Source organism: Populus alba, chromosome 6 (assembly GCF_005239225.2).
Source record: "Populus alba chromosome 6, ASM523922v2, whole genome shotgun sequence".
NCBI classification, from domain to species: Eukaryota; Viridiplantae; Streptophyta; class Magnoliopsida; order Malpighiales; family Salicaceae; genus Populus; species Populus alba.
Genome location: NC_133289.1, coordinates 18362656 through 18390084, shown reverse-complemented (window position 1 = coordinate 18390084; position 27429 = coordinate 18362656). Strand labels below are relative to the sequence as shown.

Below are 27429 nucleotides of genomic sequence, written 5' to 3'. Positions count from 1 at the left end.
ACGGTGTAATTTTTTAGTGTGGATTCATCAAATACATTGTATCTTTCACTTGAATTAGTTAAAGAGTATAAAAAAATTTAAAAAAATAACAGCACAAAAATCTCAATAAACTAAATATCAAAGGATGAAATTGAAAAAAAGACATTAATCTAAAAAAAAGACATTAAAAAAAATTCTATTCTAAAACTCGAGTTAACCAAGCAAGTTAACTTGTGAACCTTGTAACTTGATGCCTAAGCCGAGTTAAATCCCAAAAAATAAAGGGAGAAATGACCTGGCTTGATGAGGTCAAGATCTTTGGTTGATCAATGACACAATTAGAAAGGGGAATACAAGTTAAAGTCTGTTGAGTTTTTTCTCAATTATTATTTTTTATCAAAATAAAATTCTTTTTACTTTTTAGCTGAATAAAAAATCAAAAGATTAGATAAGAGAAAATCACGTCAAAACTAGTTGATATATTTTTATTTTTATCAAAATAATGTTTTTTTACTTCCTGCACAATAAAAAATCTGATTGACCCCTGTAACTCCAATCATTCAACCCAACTCGTGACTCAAAACATAACGGAGGTGAACCCTTGTGTTGAGTTTTAAAATCATGATAAAAAATAAGTATTAAATATGATATGAAAATTTAATGAAATTAAACAATGAGAGATGAAATTGCCCAAAAAAAAAATCAATAAGAGAACTAAAAAATAAAATGAGGATTAAATTCAACAAAAAAAGATACTAAAGTCAAATGATTAAGGATAAAATAAAAAAAAACAAAAAAAACAAAAAAAATAAGAATCATAAGAGTTCTATCGTGTTCTGACGACTGACACGTATTCGTCCACCATATAGAGGGTGGCGCGATGCTTCAAACACCACCTTAGAATGGCACCAACAATCACCGAGAAGCATCGCATGCACCGTCCAAAAAACGATGGCACTTCCGACTTCATGGCATTTGATTTGCACATGCCAGCTATTCTTTTTATTTATAAAAAGCCTAGAATACCCTTGATCTCATACATTAATTACAAAACAAAAAACCCGATGCTAAAAACCCAAAAATTCGCCTTCACCTTAGAAAAATAAAAAGTTAACCCCAATGTACATTAGATAGTTGAACTATATAAAAAATGTAAAAATTAAAAAAACACCCTTTAGATATTAACTTGTTGTTTTTTTCAAAAATATGAACGTAATTATACTGTGCAATAAAGTGAAAATACTATTTCACCTCCTGATTGTGTGTTCAATCATTTGGTTTTTAAAGGGTAGAATTATGATTATTGTATCGTGGATTACAGTGTTTACATGGATAATAAAACATGAGGAGAATTAGTTCTATGTATAATAATGTATATTTAAATGTTAGAAAATTAAAATTTATGAGGAGCGAAGGAACGCACTAGTGATTTTAAAATGAAGAAGAAAAGAAAGTCGGTGGCCTCATATAAGCCAAAATGGGTCAATGGGCCAAGGCCCATTTTCAACAATGACAATCCAAAAATATATAAACGCTCTTAGAAAAATTTGTTTTTGTTAATTTGAATTATTTCCAATACCACAGGAAACTAATCAATTGGTTAATTGTGATAAATTACAGAGACTGAAGACTTTTCAAAAGTAAAAATGGGCCTAGCCTTGTTAACATCATACTCTAGGCCCGGGAGTAGCACAATTTGGATTGGATCTTTTACATTTTATTTTGGAACTTTCATTATGTTTCTATATATATGATGATGATGATGATGAAAATCAATCGAAGCTCAAGCTCAAGCTCCTCCCCAGATCAGGGCATTTCTTGCTTGGTTCTTCGCGGATACGAATTAATCGATCGGTTAGTCAGATTGCAGCAGCCCTTCTATTTCCTGGGGTTACTTCATCTGTCCTTCTGTCGTTCAATATGATTTTTATTATTATTTTATTTTAGATATTCGGTATGAAGAATCAAGGAGCTTATTTTAGGTTTCTTGGCTCTTCCAGATAGATAATTAAAACCGGAACATTGCTTCTTTTTATAAGGAATTTAATGTGATTTTGTTTAGGAAAGAATAATTCTTGTTTGTAGTTTCTATCATTTCTAATAGGGTTCCACTTCCAGGCTGAATTCATGGGAAAACCAAAGCAAAGACATGTAGCAGCGAAGCCTGCAAGCAAAAAGAATGATTCTGATGGAGAAGATGGTTGGGTTATAGTCAAAAAGCAGAGAGTCACCATTCTGGTGCCTCCCCTTCCTGTTGGGAGGATGCTAGACCCAGGACCAAGCAAGCCAGATGCAGCTGTGCCGGTGAAAGCAGTCAATCATAAATCGACTGTTCTGATTGAGGCTACTACTAATACTAGGAGGATTTCTTTAGTTGATGAACTGGAGAAACTCGCACCAATGTCTCCTAATAGAGGTGGTGATCCTATTACTGCCACAGCAACTCCTCCTGCACACCACTTTTCAGCTTTACACAGTCTACGTAGACTGAATGTAACCATGGAATCGAGAAAGCCAAACCTAGCTGATACTTTTAGGTCTATTGATGCGCCTGGAGTGTCAAACATATCCAAAACAATCAAGCGGTCAAGACTTTTGCTTGGGCCAGGTAGTTTCCTTGATGGTGAGATGTTGCTAAATCAGAGGCTAAGGGCATCACTTCTTGAGAAGAAGCTTCAAAAGGCTGGTGGATTGAGCAGGTGGTTAGCATCAATTGGGTTGCGGCAGTTTGTGAGGATTTTTCAAGAGAAGAGTTTCAGTAAGTTTCAGCTGGTGAATCTAAGCATGAAGAAGCTGAAGGATATGGGTGCGGATGCGGTGGGCCCTCGGAGAAAGCTGATCCATGCTATCGACTGCATTTGTCAGCCACACTGTTTCGGAGCTCACTAAAATGTTAACAAGTCAGCCAAAGAGGAGGGGTGCTTTGAGCCATCCAGGTACATATGCCATCTTTTTGTGAGTGATTGAAGTTGTAAGTTGGAGGTAGGTCTTGTTTCATGACAATTAGATATAACCATGCTAGATAATTTACAGTGCTGTCTACTCGTTATGGATTTGCATGTTGTGTAGAATTAGTGTGGGGATTTTGTAATATAGATTGATTCAAATCAAGAACACATCCAGTTTTCTACTGAAAAGACATGGTCGATTTGTTCAGGGTGAAATAGGGTGTGCATTTCCCAAAGATTCGGAGCTCCTGATAGTTACTCTTCTGCATGCTTGATGATGAATTCCCATTTCTTTTAAACTACTTCTAAAATGTTTTGGGCAGCCTAAGCAATACATAACTCACAAGCAGAGTCTTATTTATTGGCTGAGCTGCTAACCAATTCATTTGTTCTGCATCTCCCAAGTCTTATCCACTAGTGTTAGAGTGTAGACTTAACTCGGTAGGGTTCATGTCATGCCCTCCCCAGTGGACTGAACACGGTATGATATTTGTCAGCGATGCATCTCCAGTATAGTTATCCTCTCGTTATATTATTGTAGGCGTAAGCAATAGTCGGCAAAGTCACTTTGCAAGGTTCCAAAAGCTGTAGGATCAAATTTCCTCCAGATAAGGTGTTTGGAATTGAGAATCGTTTTTTGCTGTATAAGGGATCATGGTGAGGAGTGAATTGAACTGAATTCTAACGTGCTGCATAAAAGTTTCAAGATTGTATGCATACAATCTAATAACCTTATGCTGGGTCTGAGCATTAGTTCTTGCCCCCCCCCCCCCCCTTCCCTGAGTTTTTTTGGCATTACAAATCGAAAATTTTATGGTAATTAGTGTATTCTATTAGTTATTTACTGGCCTCACCTTGAAGAAAAAGACAGATACAAAGAGGAGAGTTAAAATAAAACTCTTTAAGAATATTTTCATATAGAATTTCTTTTTTCTTCTTATGTCTATTTAAAAAACAAAAATAAGTTAAGGAAATATCTGATATGATGCGACTACATCATATTGGATATAACATGGGGTTGAACCTCAATGATATTATCTAGGAGATGGTAGCGATATCAACTCCAATCAGAAGAGCAGAACTCTAGATGGAGTTTGCCTAATCCAATTTTGTTTTTGTATATATATTTTTAGATAACAAGTATACTAATCGTTTGATGTAATATAATGTATGTAAGATTATTATTCCCAAATGAACCTTCTATATATTAGCTATTAAAATTATTTTAATCCTAAATCATTTGAAAAATGAAATAGATGAATGTGTAAGAAAATCAGCAAATTACCAAATAGAAATCAAGCAAAAGCACAATAATAAAATAAATTTACTGAAGGACAAGATAATAAGGTTTTCTATTTACATAACCAAGCTAAATTGATTCCTAAAATATATTACTGAGTCTTTATCATCTAAATTGAAAATGAAATATTTTAATTTATCAAAGACTTTATCTCAAGTAAAATTAAAATTACCTACATACAATAACGTATGATATTTTTATATAAGTTTAAAAGAGCATAAACACATTAATTTCTATTATATTTCAAAAGAACCACACAAATCTTTTTGGGATTTTTTTTTTCATGGCATGCATAAGCAAATAACATGCATAATCTCTCATATCAACATGAACAACAATCTATTCAAATAGTAATCAATCATTTAAAGTTATTATATACAATTATGCATACTCAACATATCAAGGATTTATAAATACTTTAATATCTAGTCACCAGTTAGAGTTTTACAAATCTCAGGATCACTATAAATTTACATAGTTGTTAACTTCAAAGTCCGTGAGATTAGTTGATGTGCGTGCAAACTGATCTAGACACCCACATTAATAAAACAATAAAAAACTAAATACTTTAATAACATAAATAAAAAATTCAAGAATGTCAATCAGAGGCTACATTGAAGCCTTAACAATAATATTTATCTTATAATCATATAATTACAAACCAAAATCTATAGAATAAGGAAGAAAAGTATAAGGTAAAAACTTTGTTTATGTTGATTTTTCCAATAATTGATAAAGTCTGATTCAATCTACCTTTTGGTCCTCTTACACCCAACATTGTCAATGGAGAAAACCTCTTTGCAATCAAATCTAGTCATGTTCTCTTCTTACATCTCTTTTTTTTTATCTGGTCCAAAATCTTTTTTTATTTGTTTTTTTAATTTTTTTTTTCAAAACTAGTAGATTTTATCCCTTGACTTTTTGCATGGAAAATTCAAGCATTGGATACGCGTTGTTTTTTTTATTATTATTATTATTATTTAGGATATTTTATAAAATGCAAAATACATGTAATAAAAATTAAAAATGCTCTTAGAAGTCCTGAATACTACTGGCCAGTAAAAATACCGAAATACTCTTAAATTTCATTGGAAATTTCAAAAATACCCCTGATTGCGGGTGTAGCCTACGCGCAGCCACTGTTGGAGGGACTGGAATTTTGCGGCGAAAATTCGGGAAAAAGGGTAAGAATGTGGTAGCTCTCGGTGAGAGGACTAGAATCCGGTGTAGGCAACCTTATAAAAGGTTCTGTGAGCTTACTTCTTTTAGACGGTCTAGATCGCTTCTGATCTAATCCGACGATCTATATCTGATCAATCTGAAATTAGATTACGGTCCTGATTTCTTGAGTTAGTGATCAAGTGTGATGCTCCTATTGTAGATCTGTGAACTTTCTTACAGGGAACGGTTGAGATGATGGGACGTTTTAGATCAAACAGTTATGGTTGTTTCTAGGCAGTGATCTGGTGTGGATGAGGCAAGTATACGGCTCTGGATCTACGGCTGGAGTGTCTCTCGTCTGTCTGTCTTCAATCTGTACACCATGAATTTTAAGCTCCTTTAAAATGCTCGCGCAGATTCTGGTGAAAGGTCAAATGTTGCGTCTATTTCTTGAATGAATGATGTTGTTGAAGTATTAAAAAATAATAATAAGATGAGTGACATTTAATTAAAATATTTACCTAAAATAAAAGAACTTTCAGGTATATGTGAGAATTGTTCCAATGGGAAGATGTTTTTAATTCCGAGTTTGGAACATATTAAACGTCGAAACTTTTGCTTGAACTGATATTAACAAAACATTAAAAGCATATTCATGAAAGCTTAGTTTTACGGGTTGATTTGGGATTAAGTTACTTGAGATCTTGATCAGGTTTTAAATTACAAAAATCTAAGCTTACATTTGGCCTTGTGAAACTTTCTGTTAAGTCAACTTGAAACTCAAGATGACTTGGTATAATTTATGTGAAACCTGATTTTTTTTTATATTTTTTAATAACTTTAAAAAAATATAAAATTAATTTATAAATACTTTACTTCCCTTATTTTTTTATAGCCTATATTCATATAATTTTTTCTTAACTTTTTGATGTGTGATGACTATATATAATTTATATTCTCTTGAATTGTTTTACTTTTTTAATATGAAATAACTATATTATACTTCATATTTTTTTTATAGTTTACATTCACATGCATTATTTTTTATTTTTTTAATGTGTGGTGACTATATATAGTTTATATTCACTTGAATTGTTTCACTTTTTAATATAGGATAATTATATTATAGTAAACTTCATATTTTTTATATATAGCTTATATCCACACATTGTTTCTTCATTTCTTACTATGTGATAATTATATACGACCACATTCAATTATTTTTTAATTTCTCGATGTGAGGTAATAATATGACACTTCATATTATTTTTTTATAGCTTGTATTTATATGAATTGTTTTTTTAATTTTTTGATATGAAATAACTATATACAACTTCATATTACTTTCACATGGATTGTTTCTAAATTTCTCAATGTAGGATAAATATATATAGTGTAATTATACATAGATGGTTTCTTAAGTTTACAATAAGAGATAAGTATACTACACTTCGCATTTCTTTTTATAACCTACATCCATATGAATTATTTATTAACTTTTTAATCTGGGATAAATAGAATGCACTTCACTTTTTTTCTTTTAGTCAACATCCATATGCATTATTTCAAAACTTTTCCATGTGGAATATGAAAACCTCAAACAATTTTTTATTTTATTTTTTTGAGTTAACCCAGGTTAACCTGTGTAGCCCGGAACTTGACTCCTTGGTTGAGCCAACCCTCAAGTTAGATTTAATAACTATGTTAAAAAAAGTTTGGATAAATCATTGTAGCCATATTTATAAAATATTATTTACTGGAATAGTGTTTTATGTTTTTTTTTCTTTTTTGTTTAGTTGTTTTTTCTTTAATTTTACCCAACAACAACCCAATTTATTTTTTCAATTTTTTCTTTCAATATTAAGTTGTTTTTGGGAATTATGCTTCAATTTTTTGTATTCTTTATATTGGGTTATATATCAACCTCATAGTTTAAGTTTACATTAGATATGTTGAAAACGGGTTTCATAATTTTTTTTTTATTTTTTTTTTTTATGAATTTATCATGATCTCATGATTAAGGTCATATATTTAAAAGGTTAATCTAAGGTTGATTCGGGTTATTGCTTTTGCTACTTGTTCTGATTGATTTTTATCATTTCATTCTTCAATATTAAGTTGCTTGGAAACTTGGCTTAGTAATTTTTTCTATTTTTTTTTTAAGGATTATCACGATCTCATGACTCGGGTTGCAAGTTTAGGAGATTAACCCGAGTTGACTTTGAATAATTTTTTTAGATTCTTTTTTAATTAAATATTTTTTTTAATTAAAATTTATAATTTTGATCACATGATCTGAGTCTCAGGTTTGGCATGTAAACTCAGGTTTACAAGGTTAATTTTTTAGGTCCTTTTTAATTTAATTATTTTTTTCAATTTCACTCTTCAACAACTCAATATATTTTTTTGTTTATTTAGATTTGTTTTTCAATTTCATCCTTCAATATTAGATTTGATGAGAATTGAACTTCATAATTTCATTTCAATTCATTTTATTTGGAGTAGTTTCGTGGATTTAGGTCCTTTTTTTTAACCTTCAACATTAAATATGTTAAAAATAAACTTTACAATTTTTTCATTTGCTTTTCATAAAGTTACTTCAGTTTCATGACTTAGATCACGAATCTAACAAATTAATTTAAATTAACTTTGGTTATTTTTTTTAGGTAAATTTTTTAATTAATTTTTTAATGTCATCTTTTAATATTGAATTACTTAGAAATTAAGCTTCATGATTTTTTCAAGTATTATCCCAATATCTTGACTTAAGTCATAGGTTTGGTAAGTTAATCCAAATTAACTTTAATAGTTTTTTTTGTTATTTTTACTTTTTTTTTTACACCCCTACAATATTGAGTTAATTAGAAATTAGCTTTTTTAATTTATTATAATTTATTTTCTATAAGGTTATCATGATATCATTATCTGACTCGCAAATTTTATTAGCTAACCTAAATCTATCTAATATGTTTTCAAGTTAATATTTGAAAAAAAAAATGTTCTCTAATATAATACTGCATCAATATTTTTTAAAAATACCATCTAATATATATATCATATTTTAAGTTCAAGATAAATTTTATTTTATTATTAGAAAATAAGTTTTCAATGCTTGAATATTTTTTTTATCAAAAAAAAAAAAAACACAAACTGCGCAACACGGGCAATGATATAAAGAGATAAAGAAACATCCATTCCACTCGCTCTTCTTCGCTCTCAAAAACTCTCTTCTTCCCACCATACTTTGAAATTGTCTGTCAACAAACTGCAAGCAAGGCTTATGAGTTAGCGCTGGGCTTCATCAATCCAAGCTAACCCGCCGCACGACATCATTCTGCATTTGTTGCAGTAACTCGATGAGATCGAACACCACCATAAAAACAGAACAGGAATGCGAGATTCACCGCTTTGAATGTGAGTTCATGACGAGCCACGGCCCACGGGCGACGGAATAAAACGACGTCCCATTATCTCCCAGCGAAAGACCATTATAGTGGTCGGTAAAGACACAAGATAGGGCTCCACCCGTGCCTTGGATAGAGACTTTTAGGGGAGAGAAATTCTCAAGTCTTGACCCAACAAGAGATTTTGCTCAGCAGCAAAAGCCTTGCGGAAACAAATGTGAACCAACACTTATATTAATTAACAAAGGTGCTATAAAACCAACCTGAGCTGCACAGCAGACGGTTCTTCTACACCAGCTAAGCTCGGAAATGTAAAGCAACCATTTTACAAGCCCATCCCCCAAGACAAAGGAAAAACAAAGAATCAAGTGTCAAACTCGGCCAACTATACCCGGTATGCATCCCCCTAGTCAAAATCTTCTTATGTACTGCTAAATTACCCTGGACCTTTATAAGGTAAGAGTAAGAAACCAACCCTTTAAAGCAAGGAGGTGTCTTCATTAGGAGAAAGGCTAGAAAAGACAGGAGCTCAGGCAGGGCATATCAACAATAACAAGAAACTACATAAGGGTGACCTTCCACCTACCCCGGATCGCATCAGAGAGACATATACCCTACAAAACCAATTATCAAATCCTACAGAAATTACTTCAATTCGAGCTTCATTGTCTTCTCCCTTCAATGTACCACTTTTCTCATCCTCTATATTGTAGCATGAGATGTCCTACTCGGCTTTATGTGCAGGTGGAGGGTAATCAGCTCTTCCCTAATTGTATATTTTAACTGGCTTCTCAAACGTGTGACGGTTCTGCAACATTTTGAGACCAATCAATGAAAACTAACTCCATAGTTTCACAGGACGAACAGAAAAATCTAGGGTAACACTAACACGACATATATTGACAAAACTGAATGATTCTAGCTTTCCATAAGAGTAAGAACTGATCTCAGAGTCCTTGCTAAAATAGTAGTCAATTAAGGAGGCAGTCTTAGCAAACCCATAGATGTAATTGTAGTTGTATGAGTAACACAAACCTGATTAACTGCATAAGACCTTTTAGGAGTATTATCAGGGTGCTCCAAGCCAAGGTACTGCTCCCAAGCACCATAAACATCTCTTCTCTGAAAGAAAAGGGGAAAATACTAAATGCACATACCATAAAAGAAAAGAGCACCAATAATTTCCAATTTTCTAGGAAATGCTATGAAAAAATGGAAGTTCGCAAGGGAGGAGAAAAAGACTTGTAACAGCACCTGAAAGCGGGTGAACACAACATCAGAATCCTGCAAGTACTCTGGACGACCCAGCGACAGAAACGCAAATTTCCACTGAGAAAGAAAGAGGGTTAACGAGGAACTGATTCATACTTGACATATAAACATGTACTGAAGAAAGCAAAAGCTAAACTTTACAAAACAATGCATGATAATTGTTACAGTGTCCAGCGTGGGGAGGCTTATGTGATTGTTTCCTTGACCAAACAGTGCAAATAAAATACCTTTGCAAACTCCTCGTCAGGGACCTGCAGTTTCTTTTGTATGCGCATTTTAACTTGAGCTAAAGTTTCACCTTCATGGATGACCAAGAAAAAGGGTTCACCAAAATTCTGTACTTGCTGTTGAGGACACAAATGTAGTCGAGTGTAAGAACCTGGAAACCTCTCTATTCCATAACAGCCATTAGATAGAAAGCTTGTGATTAAAGTATCTATAAACCATACCATTTGATTCTGTCCAGACTCTTTTGTGAAGTGATACACGTGAATCAGGCGATCTTGGGGACCAAGATTTTTTTCTTCCTCAGGAATCTGTTGAATTAGAAAAAGAGAGGGGCTTCATTATTGATACACGATCTTATGTCAGGAGGAGTATCCAGGATTGTTAACCAGCTGAAAGTATACACTATACTGCCTGTCCATTGGCCTAGGTTAACGGACATTTGCTACTTCACAAGGGTATTCACTAATCATGCCCCAGGCTATTTGCAAAAATTAGCCACTCAATAACCTTCGACCTTCAAATATTCTACTAAATAAGCATTTGATAGATTTATTAACAAAAAATACTTAAGCCACAATAATATATTTCATAATAATCTGGAAGTTAAAAGTTCAACAGAAATTTAAAAAGATCATATTTTTCATTTTAATTAATAAATTTCAAGAGACAGTTTCTAGAAACATATTATGTAAGCATGGGGCACTGATTAATAATTGCCATTTCACACATGGTGAAATTTTTGGCACGTGTGACAATGGTGTATTCTTAATAGAAGCTTACAATTTTATTTGGCAGGTAAATGCACGATTTGCCACTATACTCATGTTTTTTTATGGTTCTTGCTCATGTACTTTATTTACAGATTCTACCCCTTTACTTGTACTTTCGTTAAGGATTATGTGCCCTTCCATCCAACTCTGGTAGTTTGTGCGCCACAAGTCTATTCAATGAACCATAATAAATTGACAGGTAGAAATTAAGAAAAGAGATCAGAAAAAGTAAAAACAAAAAACAAATCTGAACCCAAATATGTAAACTTGACGAGAGTTATTAACAAATAGGTAAAAAATCAGGTTCGGGTTTTTTTCCAAGGCTTTTTCTTAATTTCCACGCATCAAATTATTGTGGTTCAATGAATCACAACCTGACATGTATCATACAAATTAACAGAGTTGAATGGGAAGGGCACATACCTTAACAGGAAGGTAGATAGAAGGGCAGAATCCACGAAACAATATATATAAAAGGGAAAAAACCTAAGAAAAATTTAAGTACAATGGCAAAACATCCCATTCACCCTTTATTTGGTACACACACCTGTAGTAGTTCATATTAGTACACTCTCAAAACCATTAGTACACTCTCAAAACCATTATACACTCCACATCCACAGGCATACATGCTTTTACACATTCATGCCCCATGCCCTCACATTTTAGGGTCAAGTCCAACTTCATCCACGGCTTAACCATGATGCTTCATTTAAAAATCATAGAAGAAAGGTAGTAGAGACTATAGAGGCAGACACATTCAAAAGATATTTCCTAGAAAAGAAAGGGAGGAAAGGAGAAAAGGACTTGCCTCCTCTGCCCGTAACGTCCAATACTGATCATTTATATTCTCGATTTTTTCATTGGGTGGAAAGATCTGCAATGACAAGATGGCAACATGATGTTGCAGGAAATCCAATCATTAGATTAAAAAGACTGAAACTCATGGATCAGGTTTCACAGAACAAGTATGCACCATCACTGCACATTGTCCAGCACATTATCATCACTATTTAACCTAGAAGGATATTTATTATTTGGCAGCAAACAAAACTTCGGTGTTTAAGTCAATGTCTTATTTGCTAACCAAAACCAGTGAGTACCTTATAAATCTTGTGATAGAAAACTTCAAGCAGTCGAAGTTCAGCATTTGGGTGAGACAATTCTACCTGTTTCAGTATGAACCAAGCATTAGCAAATTCATCATGTGCAATGGAAAGTAAATATACCGTGAGAAGTTAAAATAACACAATAAAGAAGTACAGTAATGTAAAAGCCATGCTTCAAAGAAAAAGAATATGAAGACAATAGCTACAAAACCACTATCTAAGAGGAAAATCAGTTTTTCATCTTGGGTATTATAAATCACTGTCCAGATCAAGCAGGCACATATAAAATATGCTTTACCTAACAACAGCTAAGAGGTTAGAATTTAAAATTTCTCACCTTTGTTTTAAGTTCATTAATCACATCTCCCACAGTGCTTTGTTTAGGCAATCTAATGTTATGAATTACCACCTAAAAACAGTTGCAATAAGATTAGAAGAAAGACACTTGAGGATGATTGATAAGATAAGGCATGAAAGTAAGATAGTCAAAGATGTCACACTTACTTCATCTTTAATAGCATGATGGAAAGCAACTTTCAAATTTTTTAGACCTTGCAATTCTGGAAGAGGAATATCCAGAACTTCGTAATACAAGATATCAGAAGTCTAGAGAAATAAGGGGAAAAAAAATTATTAGCCACATTTTATAATTTCTTTTAACAGTATATAGACCAAGACTTCAACCCATGTAGCAGATACCTGATTGTAGTGAACTAACATATCAGATAGATGCTCCACTCCTCGATATTTAATTGGTTGCGGCTTAGGCTGCTGAGAGTAGCAGTTGTGGGATGTCAACCTGATTTTGGATGGATCATCCAAGCCAATTTGGCGGGCCACTCTTTCGACAACATCATCATAAGTATGTACCTTCGACCTATAAACACATCAAGAGTAGATTATGAGTGTCTATATGACAGCACCAGAGACTTCTCAACTGAGCATAAAACATTACTTGGGATGTATGTACTTACAACTCTAGACAAAAATCATCCTCCTTCGGCTTTTCCAGAGATCGGAAATGAACTACCTACAAAGAATCAAACAGCAAAAGAATTGAGTTTATAATTGACAAATCAGGAGAAAGCTTTAATGAAATTGAATTATTCTATATAATCTAACTAGGGAATAAAAAACTAGGGAACATAAAAGGCGCCACTCTTGAGCCTAATCTCTGCCACTATCTATATATTACAACCATAACAAGAAAGTGAGATGCCTGGAAAATCTCATTTCAAGAAAAAAGTACCTGTCGATTGTGCACATATTCCAAATATGAAGGCACATCTGGATATCGACAGTCTTCTTCCTTTTCAAGAGGAGGAGATTTCTGAAAGCATATTATGTCCCCATCTTCGATCTGTGAATAAAGTAGCAAAATGTCAGTTGCCAATCTGATAATCTGATAACATTCCAGCATCAGTAAAGAAGCACATACCTGACTTATTCGAAATGAGGCCCTATTATCAAGATGTTCACACATGACACAAGGCTCGAACTTGATTTCCTGAACAGCACACATTAAATAAAATCCTTCTGCTAAGAAGACAATATCTGCTAATGAATATTGAATTAACTTGCGCCATAGGTTTGGTGGTATGGTGAAGCCACCTTTTTTGACTGACTAATTATGGTAGCCAACTATAATAGAAGACAAGTACATAGTTGGTACAAGATTAAGCATACTCGATAGAGACAAACCTCATAAAGTTCAATATCTTCATCAGGTGGAAAGCCAGCCATTTGATTGAGCTTTGCTAGAATTTCTATTGGCTTGCCAGAACTCTTCACAAAAAGCCTACCAACATATCTGGAATCATGGAATAAGTTGTAGTGTCAGAGAGCATCAGGTATGCAATGAACAAAAATAAGACAATAAAACAAGTGAAATGATTATTAAGTACCGCAATTCTTGTTTTTCAGGGTCATAAAGCTTGAAGAAAAGCAGAATATCTTCTTTAGTTTTTTCAGGCGGCGCAATGGGACGTAAATCCTGAGATGTTGCCACACTCAGTAGAAGAATAATATTTCTGGACAGAAATACAAGTGCAGATATTAAATTTCATCATTGATTAGAAAAGGTACCAGTCCAAGCTCGATTTCCAAGAACAATTTTAATTCAGCATTATGTGTCTTATTTGACACCTCTCTCAGCTGTCCAACCTGCAACCACAAAATGGCTATCATCAAAATTAGATTACACAATAATCTCCAAAAACAATTTAAGGCGCCACAGTGCAAGTTAAATAAGCACTTCAATGTGGTCAAAGCAATAGTATCATTCCATAGTCATGGTCACAAAGTTTCAATGCTGGCAGTTACAAAATGAAGGCCAGATACTGGGATTGCCAACCCAAAAGTGTGTACTATGAAAGCACATGGCCATAGCTGGCAAAAGCTAAAGAAGGCATCCAAGATCACCATGTCTAAACAATTCCCAAAACCTTATCCCATGTCTGTTCTTACTTGGAGCATAAATAATCATCCAAATGTAACAGATACAAATCACTCAACCACTGCGGTATCACAACTCATAAAAATTAATTTTGAATGAGAAAATAAGTGGTAGTTACTGATTGTGCTTCTTCCTGGGGTGTCAATGATCGATTTGGCCTATAAGTGTGGTTTTGGCGCTTTGCCCATATCCAAAACCGCTGAAATTGTACTGGTATACCAAACTCTTTAGCAACCTCCTCCTGTAATCCAGCTCAACATTAGACATTGAAAACTATGGACTATCCATCATCTACAGTGTCGAAATGCTTATCAATTTACACCCATTTAGTACCTTAAAAAGACTAAACTGCATCTGTTTCTGAATCCGGAAGTTATGGACTTTGTCATGATCCACAAGGTCAAAATAAATATCCTTTCCAATTTGCTCTTTAAGGTCCTCATCTCGTGCGACCTATATGCAGTAATAAATTGCTTTATTTATGACTTACAAGCATCCCTTGAGATAGATTCTAGTCATCACTAAAAATATACTATCATAAAAATTAAAGGTGAGAAATAAAAACCTTTATAATTGTGTAAAGGTGAGCTTGTGCTTTATATCTTCTCTTGTCTTCTTTTTCTTCTTGTTCTTTCTTCAGCCTTATCTGGAATGAGATGTTCAATGAATCCATGATCAGTCTTCATTGCCATGTGGACACTCTCAGATAATATAACTAAATTTGCAGAACTTCTTGCAACGATGAGCAAAGCAAAGTAGTTTACCCTCAAGTGTTCAGCAATATCTTTCTCATCGACATTACAAATTATCTTGTCCTTGTCACTTTCCCGTATATACACAAGCATGTATGCATTTGAGTATTTTGTGAATTTAAATGGAGTATTGTTAAAGCCAGGATTGGTCTGAGGTAGCTGTTAAACATAGCAGAACAAGAGCACAAATTCAGTTCACCATCAATCATGTGTACCACAGACAGCATTTACAGAAATGTTTGAGAACCATTACCTCTTCCTCACCACCATACTGTTCTTCTAATGCCCTCTTTATATCTTCTTTTGTCACCCGTTCATCATCAAATTTGAACCTAAAACAAGAAAACCAAGTATATTATGGTGTGATGAACAGATGAGTTCTCAGCAAAAGTATAACCATTCAGTCACAGGTAAAATGTTATGGCACAGACTAAGGAGACTACTATACTCATATATGAGCATAAGTTGTTAAAGGTTTCTTTTTCCTAACATTGATGTTATCATGTTCGACCGCATTATGTGTGTGCATAAGCAAGCACAAGGTATACAAACATACCACTGATCAGAGAGGGTCGGCCTGATAAAAGCATAATAATGTCCACCATGCACCCCTCCACTATGAACCAAAACACTGCCAGGGAAAACAAGAATATATTGGAGATGTCAGCATTTTAACAAACTTATTCCTAAAACCAAACATAATTACAAAGCTACACAGAAATATGTACGATTTATATTAGGTGCTTGCAGTTCATGTTTCTCCAACATGTCTATCTTTTATCCACACAAGCTCATAGAGTTGTCTTTCATTCCTAGAGGCTACTCAAGCAAGTCATGCCCGTCACATGCTGCTATTGCATTACAACAACGATTATTTATGCAGAGATAGGGGGGGTACAGGAGATCAACAATCTCATGAAAATGGTTCAAACAGTGCAGCAACTCAACATTTCTTTTTGTTTGAAACTTGTAATGGTTTCTGATAGTGATGATTATAATATTAGTTTAAATTACAATAAAAAGTTAAAATTTTTGTTTTACTTTACAAACTATGAAGTCTTGGGAAGCAAGAAAGAACAGTTCCAGTCAGCTAAATGCAGTCATATCAAGCATGAAAAAAATCCATGAATCAAGATGTTGAAGAAGCTTATCAAGGTTTATGATAAAATTTATTGCAATACAATGTTCAGATCTAGGAAGCAAAAGCACCACATGACAGTTACCTGTGAAGTGTGTATAGATTGCGAACACTCCTGTCTGCATCAGGTGACAAATATTTCCCATTCTCCCTATCCAGGTCAAGTTGAAGAGGAAATTCATAGCGATCATTAATCTACAAAAGCAAAAATCAATAAGTAGAAACAAACATATTTTGGCTTAAGTAGCAATTTGTCCATCAATCAATCCACTAGTTATTAAAATATTCCAGCTCAAAACAACACAGCACAATCCCATGACAACATATCTAGCATAGAAACCAGTTACAAATACTGACCTTCACCATGGTGTCACGCATAAAATCATATTCAAAACGCTTTAATTGGAGTTGAAGAACAGGGGGGAAGTCAATAAATAAGACACCCTTCTTTGCATCCTGAAACAAATACAAGTTCAAGCACATGCCATGAGAAGAATAGTCATAGGAGCTGATCTAAAATAAAGGGTTTTAGTAGAAAAGAATCATGAAGTACAACAAAAAAGCATGTTCATAGCCCATCTTCCAACAGAATGGTCTCATTGTAACTGACATAGTTTAGAAAGAAGCTGGGATAAAGTTCACCATTTCTATGGGGAACTCCTCAAACTACCTAAAATATATTATACAGGGGTCTGAACAGGATCCACACAATTTGACTAGGAATTCAGGAACCATCTCTCTTTTGATGACACCAATAGAACATGCAGCTCATTTTCAGATATGAAACCATACATTTCAGCATAGTTATGATATGACAAAAAAAATTCCACCAGATATGATGAATGCTCAGGACTTAGAACAAATAATTGGTCTTCAGGCATTTCACAAAAGCCTTATAAATGAGCTCCTTTTTTTAAAAGGCACCCTGAGATGCTATGTAGCACTGGCTTCCATATTTTGATGTGTATGAGCGTGATGCAAGAGTTGTGTGAGCTGGTGTATATATTTCATGCTGGCTTAAACCAATCTCATAATCTGGCTCTATTCACTAGCTTTAACTGACCTGCAAACCATGTTCTTCAGCATGGTATTTGTTATCACCCTCAAGTCGTTCAACTTCCACATATTTGTCAAAAGAAGCATAAACATCTCGACAACCTTTCACATCAAGCTGCAGATCTGCCATATAATACCCACACATCAGTGCCTTAGGGGAACATCATCACACATAATATTTAAATGCTGACCAAATAGTACCGTAAAATGACTCCTTCCTTGTAGATTTGTAGTCCACATTGATGCACTCAATGTAGTTCATATGGTGACCCTCAAACAACTGCTGTATAGTCCCCTCCACAACAGTCCCCTGGACCAGCAGAAAAGAAGTTGGAAACTTAACTTACTGAAAACATGTCTCAAAACTGTTGGACGTTCAATACCTTCATTTTATCCTCTAGCTTCTCACATAGGACTCTGTTGAGTTCTTGCACATCATGTTGCATGAAGGAATCATATGTATCCCAGCCAAAAGATTTGGTCAGTTCCTTTGTTGCAACACTGGTATCATTATATTGAAGCTTATAGAATAAACTCTGCAGGGCCAATGGAATGCTTCCTGTAGGTATGTCATTCTCAGTTGTTGGCATGTGGTACACAGCCTGAAAAAAAAAATATTTCAGAATGAGGCAATTCCATTTCAACAAAGTGTTAACACAACAAGAAGAGCTTAGAAAAACTGAGAATGTGCTAACCTTTCGGAAGTAAGGAATATGGTACTGAGTCTGTAGGAGAGAGTTCATGTAACAGGTTGCTCCCTGGTTCTTCAGTCCTACATAGCCTGTCTCCTTCTTCGAGTCATAGGACCAATAATCTAGAAGCTTACGGACAGCAACTTCAGCTTCAATAACAACTGTATCATTCACTAGATATCCTCTACTGGGATCATAAAGTTCACTCAGAGGCATGAAAGATGTAAAACCCCAGTCACTCTCTCTTGCGTTGAACTGATGTTGTGTGTCTGCAAATGTTTATTTTTAAAAGAGAACAGAGTATATATGAAGTTACTTTGACTGCGTTTAAAGATCACAATATATGGAGTTACCATGCTAGCATGTTTAAGAACAAAAACGAGATATTGCAAAATTCAGCAAAGAAAAACAATAAAGTTACCAAACAGCACAAACCCTCAAAGGACAAGGTAGTCAAGTAATTGATCATATTATTGGCAAATGGTCAAAATGACAAGGTTTCCAAACTCTGTTGGTGGTTTATTGTGGCGTTCATACTAGAGCTTGTGTAAGCAGAATTCTAACCTTGTGCATATGCAGCACCACATTGGCGCACTCACTTTTCTTTCAATACACTTGTGAAATAAACAATCATTGGCAATATGTCTAGAAAGTCACAAGATTATAAAATAGGCAAATATTGATAATATATCTATAAAGGTCATAAAAGATAACAAATTGCCAATCAATTATTGATTAGAATGAACATATGCTCAACAGGAAATATGATAATGTGCTCAAGCAAGCAATCCATGTGACAATTCATTAACAAATTGATCCAAACAAAATTTATTAATAAATTAAGAACAACAAAAGTTACATTAACAAAAAGTGCCATTAAATTGTGACATCAAAGAAGATACCCTTTCTAATTGAGTACTTGTTATGAATTTGATTGACCACGGCCAAGCTGAATTGCGCATATCTACTCCATCCATATGGCAAAGTCGTAGAGTCAGCAACATCCAAATACATCGACAAGTGGTCCACATTGTTTCCTTTAGGGAATATCAGTACTCGCCTGTTAAAAACATACCAAATGAGATTAACCACAAACCGATCCACACACTACAAATTGCAACTCGTAAAAAATTCCAACTGATCAAACAGATAGACTTCACGGATTATCCACCTACCATTTGTAACTGCCAACAATAAATACATCGGAATAATGCTTCTTTGTGTTCAACCTAGTAAAATTCTCAATAGTCCACGTAAATTTCATGGACGGGGGATCCTCCACTGGCTGATTTTCCACCGTACTAGTTTGCTCCACTTGTGCCACTACCACCACATAAAAAAAACAACAATCACCACACAAATTACCAAACCCTAACAAATCAATCGATATAATACAGTCTAGCAGAAGATCCGTTCGATCACACCATACGAATTAGAAAGGAAAAAAAAAACAGATTGAACTCTCTAACCTTCTAATGGTTGTGGGCCTTCAACTAAATCTGAATGCGGCACGAGCATCTCCTCGTCTTCTTGCTTGAAATTCAAAAGAAAAAAACACAATCAATAAACCCTAGCTTTGATTAAACTAAATCAAAACATACAAAAATCAAACTCAGTTTCAATTCCAATTCATAAAACTCTCGATTTTACATTAATCAGAAGCAGTAAAAGATCCAAGAACTAAACATTAAAAATAAATGCAAAATATAAAATTTGAATGGCATGCGAGAGAGAATGAGATAGGAAGAGAATACATCCAACGGTGAAGGAGTCATCATAGTCATGGGTGGATATGGACCGTATGATCGAGCGAATCAGAGAGGCGATAATGAAATCGAGAGGAGACAATGAGAAGAAGAAGCGAAAGCGGGATTTTTCTGAGTGTAGCCAGATGAGACACTCGCAAAGGCAGTGGCTAGAGAGAGAAAGAGCAGAAGGGGCCTTGTTGTTGCTTGAAGGCTATTTATGTGATTATGGGAAACAAGCCGGGGTAGTGTGGGAAAGAGAGGAGTGTTATTGTGGCTGGCGTGGAGACATGGAGAAGCGAAACCAATGGAGGTGTGACACGTGGCGAGATGAGTTAAGTGATGTACGGACTTTGTTGACGTGCCAGTTTTGATCCGGGGGGGTCACGTGCGTTTGGAGTGTTGATAGGATTTTTTTATCTCGCGGTATTTGAGAGATTGGTATGAGTTATTTTTTAAAATAATATTTTATTTAAAAAAAATTAAAAATAATATTGTTTTATTTTTTAATATTATAACATCAAAATAATATAAATTAAAAAAAAATTATTTTTTTAAACACAAAAAACAAATATGCTATTAAATTCATACCGACTGCTTCTTTTATTGTTTCCTTTTACAGTTGTTGCTGCTTCATTACTTAATCAATCAATCAATATCTTTTTCTAAATAAAAAATAAATAAACAAAAACTCGAACTTGAGTTTAATTGAAAAAAAATATATTTTTTATTTTTATGTTTTTTTATCACAAGTTATATTATAAAACCAAAGAATTTTATGATGCAAAAAGCGGATGTATATATTTTTTATTGAATAAAGGATTTTACAATATATACTTATTCCTAGAATAGATGTTTAAGAGAGGGGATTATTAGTAGCGGTTAAGATTATAGTTGTAATTATTTTTTAAAGTGTATTTTTAAAAAATATATATTAAAATAATATTTTAAAATAAAAATATTTTTTAAACATAAAAATAAACACAATATAAAATTTCAATTGGTTTTTTCACCGTTAATTGTGAGGGGAAATGAATTAAAATGTATATGTCTATGATTTGGAGTTGAGAGTTAAATTTTGGGTTACGGATGCTGAGAGTCAAATCACTGCCACAGGATATTTATCTGGTACCGGCACAAGTTAAGGGGAGTATTTTTGTGTAGGTAGTCGTGTAGGCAATAATTGTTCTGGGTGATTGAACCACAAGCCGGAGATATTTTTTAAAATTTACATATTTTTAAAAAAGTTTTGAAACAATAAAATAATTTTAAAAATATTTGATGAAATAGCACACTTTCATCTTATCACACTTTAAAAACACACTATTTACGACAAGTCGCTTTTTTTAAATGCGAAAAGATAGTTTTCACGCTTCAAAATAGTAATATTTAGTAAATATTACACTTTCGACGATAAGGTAAAGCTTACATTATTTAGTCGGTCAACTGGTTTATCTATTTATATGAATTGATTGACCGGTTCACATAAAAATCATAATTTTATGAACATTTTATTCAAAATATGTATTTACGAATCAAAATATACATATCTATCCAACTTGTAAATTAAAAAAAGACTCTGATTAAAATCTCAAAAAGTTATTGTTTATACAATAGTTGTCCTCTGTTTTCAATGTCGATAATGTAGTTGGGTTTGCGACAACAAGTGATTATGAGCAATCAGATTTAAGTCTACCATAACTAAATAAGGATTTGCTCTAAAAATGATTACGTGAATAACCTAGTATATATATTTATAGATTAGTGGAATAAGCTTAGGTCTAAGAGGAGATATAGTCGCATTAGACCATAATCACGGCTTAAAAAGACTATAACTTTTTAGCCGACCATTAAATCACGCTTAAATTTTTAATGAGTTTTCGAATGTCATTTTTCTATAAGTAACTATAGAATCACTACTCCAATCATCGGACATTTATATTTCAAAAATCTCACCCTAGAGCCCTGATTTTGATATTTTTAAAATTTTTGTGGTTTTTCAAATGAATCGGTCAACTAGTTTAATGAACCAATTGACCGGTTATGTAACACCCTCCAATAAAAAGAAATTAGTTGTAATCATACTTTATGTCTTATGAAATATTGTAACTTTAAAGTGAATCTTTTATATATATATACATTCCACTAAGAAATCTTAAATTGAAAAATCTATCAAAATTTTAGAAGAGACTTTCCTATATCAAGAGATCCCAAGTTATTAACTAAAATCTGTTACACTTCAATATGTAACAAATCTATATTTCATTCATTGTCCACTCATCCTAAATTTATCACATCACACCTCCGTCATATTGTATCAGTCACATGTCATTATGGTTTACTACACACATAAAACTATCAATATAAAATATGTGAATCTTTAAAAAACAAATTTAAAAAGTATAATTATGCATTAATTATTTCGGATACAATAAAAAAAAAAAACTATTACAGCATTATAAGTTTACATGTTTAAATTAAATTCAAAATTACATAAACTTCGGGACAATTTAATATTTAATTACAAATCTTAATACACTACAAAATAATAGATCTAATATAAGCCGAGTTTCATTTTTGCTATTGGAAAGATGTACATGTCTGACAAAAAACTTTTTTTTTTTTATCTTCTTACCCCATTTTTCTTTTAATTTACTATTTTATCTCACTTCACTATAACTTTTATTATATTATTATTTATTTATTTTTCTCGAGATTTACAAATTAGCCCTGAATTTAATTAAATATCACAATTTCTAATCACAACATCAAAAAAATATGTTATTTCAACAAAACCTTTTGCTTCTACATCATTTCACCTTTTATTTGCTTTTTACATACTAATTGCCTGATTTATCCAAGCCAGAGGTCTAGATAAGGACTTTTTTCTCTTATTCTGAGATTTATCTATAAGTTTAATGACTTTTTAATTACACAATAAAAACAATTATTCCCATCTCTAAATTCTATTCATTCTAAACTTAAAAACATGTTAGCATAAATTTAAAGTTACACACAGTCCACCGTCTTCTAGCTATTTTGAACTTGAAACATGTTAAAAAAATAATCTTGTTGGTAAAGATTAGAGATTATTATAAGAAGAGATCCGCGTGAGAGCATAAAAGTCTAGGAGTTGAATTTTCAGCATCCTTGAATAGCAAGACAAGAATACCGTTTATACCAAGCAATTTTAGGGAACAATCCGAAAAAACAATTAGCGACGGCATCTGACTTTCACCTGTCAATGCTAGTTGTAGGAAAGATGCTGATAACTATCTATAAATAAAAAATGTTTGGAAATATAGTTATATTTATATTTAAAATTTTTTTTTGGGTTAAAAATTAATATTTTTTTATATTTTAGATTGTTTTGATGCGTTGATCTTAAAATAATTTTTTAAAAAATAAAAAAAATATAATTTTAATGCATTTCAACATAAAAAAACACTTTAAAAAACAATCACAACTACACTTCCAAATAAACAACAATTGGCTAGGCATGTCACTGTTGATGCTATTTTAACAACTTTAGAATCATGTTTCTTATAAATTAGATATTTTTTAAAAAATATTTTTAATTTTTTTTAATATTAAAATAAAAAAAATATTTAATATATTTTTAAATGAAAAACATTTAAAATATTTACTATATATTATTATTTTCTGAAATTAATATAAAGATTGTGATGTTTAAAGGGTTAAAAAAACAGAGAAGGTTATGGCTAGCGAAAACTCCGTGGCCGTCTTCTAGCCCTGTATATTTTTTTCCATTAAAGAATCATTTCAGCTATCCGTGTTCGTGGCAGCCGACTAGAAGCAGAAACTCTTGACGAGAAGAAATTTAATTGTATGTTACCTCTTTGTCCTCATACATTTTCATATTCAGTCCTTTTCTTTTTAAATTCCTAAACTTTTTATTATTTTATACTTTGGTCACCTGACTTTTTATCTCTTTAATTTAGTCCTTTGAAATTTTGTTATGGCCCGGTATCTCTTTCGACTTCATTTCTCTCACTTACCTTATGTGCTGCAAAGTATTCCCATGTTAATTAAGGGTACATTTTAAGAAATAAAGTTTTATATTATTGTTATAAACTAATTGAGAGATGAAGGATAAAGTTTACATAAAGTAAGAAACAAAGCACTTTTTCCATAAAAAGCGTTAAAAACTTTCATTTGGTCTCTCAAGTTTTAATTTTTCATCAATTGGTCCCAGTTTCTTATATTATTACTAGACAAGTGTCCTCGCTAGGCTGCGGACCAAACTATTTTTTCTTCAATGTAAAAAAAGGATTTTAAGACAATATAAAGTGTAAACATTAACAAAAAGTTAAAAAAATAATAATTATCAAATAACCTAATATTAAAAAAAAAAAAAAACCAGATTAACTCGTTAACCCTTCAATCATAAGTATGAGATTGGAAAAGCCCCATAAAAGAAAAATCAAAAAATAAAATCATGAAAACTAATTCTGAATTAGTAAGGATAAAATTGAAATAACAAATTATTTTTTTAAAAAATCAAATGTTAAAGGATTTTATCTAATAACGAAGAAAAAACTAAATGAGGATGCAGTAACCCTATAAGAAGTAAAATGAAAAAAAAATAATCAAAGCTTAATATCTAACAAATAAAATATTTAATGATGAAATTAAAAAATATATATAATTAAAAAAAGATTGAAAATAGTCGACCAGAGTCCACTCGGGTTAACATGCAAAACAAGTGACCTGGTTATGATATCGGGGTAATCTCGTAAAAAAAAATTAAATAACACTATAAAACTTAATTATCAAATAACCTAATGTTTAAAGAATTAATGAAATTGAAAAAATATAAACTTAAAAAAAAAGAAGCAAAATTGGATGAATCCCCTAAACTAGAGCTAATTTTTTAAATTTATAATATGTGAAATCCTAAACTTTTATTTACTCAGGAATCTCGTTTTGAATTACTTTAATATTAAAGAATAAAATTAAAAAAATATATATTAAATTTTAAAAATTGCTAAGATATAAAACAACAATCTAAACCACATATAATAGAAAAATAAAAATGAAGAAGGATAAAAAAAAGAAATTTTACTTTTAATAACTAGCTTTATTAATTTTTTTTGAGTTGGACAAAAATATTATTTCACTGTGTTGAATTTATAGTTATACGTGTCTTGATACATAGTCAAATGTTGATAGATATTAAATGTTTTTTAATGGTTTGGTCTTAAAACTTTTTATTCTCTTCATGTTACAGTACCCGCAGTTTAAGAAAGAAGAGAAAAAGTCATTAAACAAGCGTAGGATAGAGCTCTCAAGCGGATGGATTTTGATAGCCTATGACGCTGGTTTTTTATTTATGGATTCTTATACAAGGAATGAGCTTCAAACATTAATTGTGCTTGAAAAGGTAAATTAAGGCTCAATTTTATTATTTTTTTAATTTGATTTGATTTTAAGTTTTAAAACTGCTCTAAAATATTATCTTTTAATATTTATTTTTTTTTAAAATATCAAATTAAATTTTGTCAATTGACATCTAGTTTACTTATGAGTCACCAGGTTGACTCGCTGAATTTAATAATATTGCAAAATAAGAGTTTATCGTGGCTGCGCTCGGGCATTGACAGCTAGTGTTTGCTAACTGTGGTTATTACAAACTGTCTTGTTTTGCCATGCATGATAAATTTGAAAAGCTCTACCTGCATGAACACCAAGTGTACAAATTTGGCTAAAAAGAAATTCCCACGTAGCGCCCTAACTTTTTAAGGTGCGAGTGATAAAAATTATCCGGTATATAATTAAGAGTTGAGAAAGTGGCAACAATGGAGACGGGTGCGAATTTAAAAAGAGAAGTAATGCAAGAGCAGATGCTACATCAGCCGTTAAAGGAGATGCAAATCAGAAAGAGATTGAGGATTATGGTGGCCATTGACGACAGTGATGGGAGCTTCTATGCTCTTAACTGGGCTCTTGACAACCTTGTTGATGGCATTGTTCCAACGACTGAACCGAGCCAGGAAGAATCTGGCCTGGTCACACTGGTTCATGTTCAACAGCCCTTCCAGCACCACATGTACCCTGCTGGTTCTGGTGGAGCAGGTTTAAGATCCCTTGTTTATGTCACGTGCATCTGAATAAAGCTTAATTTGAGTAGTTATGATGATGTGGGAATCATAATCACTTACAGATTGATTGCTTTTATAATGATGCAGCAGTTTTTTATGCATCATCTTCGATCATAGAATCTGTGAGGAAATCGCAGGCAGAAAATGCTACGGCGCTGCTCTCCCGTGCATTACAGATGTGCAAAGATAAGATGGTAGTTAAATAAATAAAAAAAGTAATGAAGCTAATTATTACTTTATTAGTATTACGAGTAAATGGTTTTCAAGGCCAAATGAAATGCCACTGATCATATAAAATTGAAGTCAGAAATGATCGTTTAAGTCCTTCTCTTGCTCTTTCTTCGTGTTCTTTTAGTTCATAAGGTCATACAAGCTGTGTAAAATTTAAGGCTCTTCTTCTGTTTATGTTATCAAATGTTGAGCAGATCAAAGCAGAGACTCTTGTTCTTGAAGGGGATCCGAAAGACAAAATTTGTCGAGCCACAGAGCAAACGCAGGCTGATGTCCTTGTTGTTGGCAGCCGTGGTCTAGGCAAGATCAAGAGGTAATTAATTACTTGGAGCACAATCCATGCTAGCTGCTAATTTATCTGTCTATTAATTAGTTCCTGAATCTTGCTCGTCGCAGAGCACTCCTCGGAAGTATAAGTGACTACTGCGCCCGCCATGCAAAATTTCCCATCCTTATTATCAAGCCACCAAAGGAGATCACTAAGGAGACAAGGAAGACGATGGATAGACTAATGTTTGGTGATAAGCACTGCCAGTGGCGGTGTAGAGGCCTCTGAGCAGCCATGATTGTGCGTGTTGTTGTGTTAAGCATTGCCTGTAACAAGTCAAAAAACTACATGTGCCTGTCTGCTGCTATGTTCTTTTGCGTGTACTCTTGTATATTTTTCTGGTCAAGAAAGTTTTATGGTACTGCTAAATTTATCTACTTGCATGTTGATAGGTTACAGACATCATCCGATAACTCTATAACTATTGATCTCGTTTCCGGGCATGGATAGATATGTGTGATTCGTGATTAAATGGATATACCTTCCAAAGATCCTTAAAACTGCACCCAGTGGAGCTAACAGCAATGTTTTTGCTTACCACCATACATTTGCGTATATTTGTCTCAAGCTCCGAATTATCTCTGTCCTGGCCTTGATCACCATAAAATGCCTAGAAATCTAGCGATTGAATGAAAATTTTGAACACAATTAGCCATTACACTCTGGTTCTCTTGTTAACGCCCTCTAGTGATATCCTATTCGTTTTTTTAGATTTAGCTTATTTGAGAATCTGACACTT

The 27429-nt window shown here is 32.9% G+C and overlaps 3 protein-coding genes across 3 annotated transcripts; 2 read left to right on the top strand and 1 right to left on the bottom strand.

Moving 5' to 3' along the window:
• Positions 1-1655: 1655 nt before the first annotated feature.
• Positions 1656-3229, top strand: LOC118043836 (uncharacterized). The gene is made up of 2 exons (XM_073409774.1): positions 1656-1833; positions 2098-3229. The coding sequence occupies exon 2, from the start codon at positions 2107-2109 to the stop codon at positions 2866-2868; it is 762 nt and encodes a 253-aa protein (XP_073265875.1). The 5' UTR covers positions 1656-1833; positions 2098-2106; the 3' UTR covers positions 2869-3229.
• A 5771-nt stretch (positions 3230-9000) lies between these two features.
• LOC118043837 (ubiquitin C-terminal hydrolase 12) lies at positions 9001-20205 on the bottom strand. Its single transcript, XM_035051927.2, has 32 exons — positions 20019-20205; positions 19734-19797; positions 19440-19587; positions 19167-19324; positions 18268-18533; positions 17956-18174; positions 17774-17882; positions 17580-17695; positions 16874-16972; positions 16602-16711; positions 15935-16009; positions 15632-15710; positions 15391-15537; positions 15192-15272; positions 14960-15079; positions 14745-14867; positions 14257-14334; positions 14076-14164; positions 13873-13981; positions 13610-13678; positions 13421-13531; positions 13146-13201; positions 12871-13048; positions 12676-12777; positions 12509-12580; positions 12166-12231; positions 11874-11939; positions 10514-10600; positions 10292-10408; positions 10047-10121; positions 9828-9914; positions 9001-9600 (listed from the first exon to the last, which is right to left on the bottom strand). Exons 1-32 carry the CDS (start codon positions 20046-20048, stop codon positions 9559-9561), a joined length of 3348 nt encoding a protein of 1115 aa, XP_034907818.1. The 5' UTR covers positions 20049-20205; the 3' UTR covers positions 9001-9558.
• A 5623-nt stretch (positions 20206-25828) lies between these two features.
• On the top strand, positions 25829-26918 carry LOC118043738 (uncharacterized). The gene is made up of 4 exons (XM_073409878.1): positions 25829-26105; positions 26219-26325; positions 26557-26675; positions 26759-26918. The coding sequence occupies exons 1-4, from the start codon at positions 25829-25831 to the stop codon at positions 26916-26918; spliced, it is 663 nt and encodes a 220-aa protein (XP_073265979.1).
• Positions 26919-27429: the final 511 nt, after the last annotated feature.

What these genes read in the sequence shown, in the direction of transcription:
- LOC118043836 (XM_073409774.1), top strand. Translation starts at nt 2,107, where the DNA reads ATGGGAAAACCAAAGCAAAGACATGTAGCAGCGAAGCCTGCAAGCAAA.
- LOC118043837 (XM_035051927.2), bottom strand. Translation starts at nt 20,048, where the DNA reads ATGACTATGATGACTCCTTCACCGTTGGAT. An exon ending in CCGACCCTCTCTGATCAGTG is followed by an intron (nt 15,711 to 15,934) that starts GTATGTTTGTAT and finishes TTCTTGTTTTAG; the next exon opens with GTTCAAATTTGATGATGAAC. An exon ending in TTGTGTTCACCCGCTTTCAG is followed by an intron (nt 9,915 to 10,046) that starts GTGCTGTTACAA and finishes CTTTTCTTTCAG; the next exon opens with AGAAGAGATGTTTATGGTGC.
- LOC118043738 (XM_073409878.1), top strand. Translation starts at nt 25,829, where the DNA reads ATGGAGACGGGTGCGAATTTAAAAAGAGAAGTAATGCAAGAGCAGATG. An exon ending in AGATGTGCAAAGATAAGATG is followed by an intron (nt 26,326 to 26,556) that starts GTAGTTAAATAA and finishes AATGTTGAGCAG; the next exon opens with ATCAAAGCAGAGACTCTTGT. An exon ending in GGTCTAGGCAAGATCAAGAG is followed by an intron (nt 26,676 to 26,758) that starts GTAATTAATTAC and finishes TGCTCGTCGCAG; the next exon opens with AGCACTCCTCGGAAGTATAA.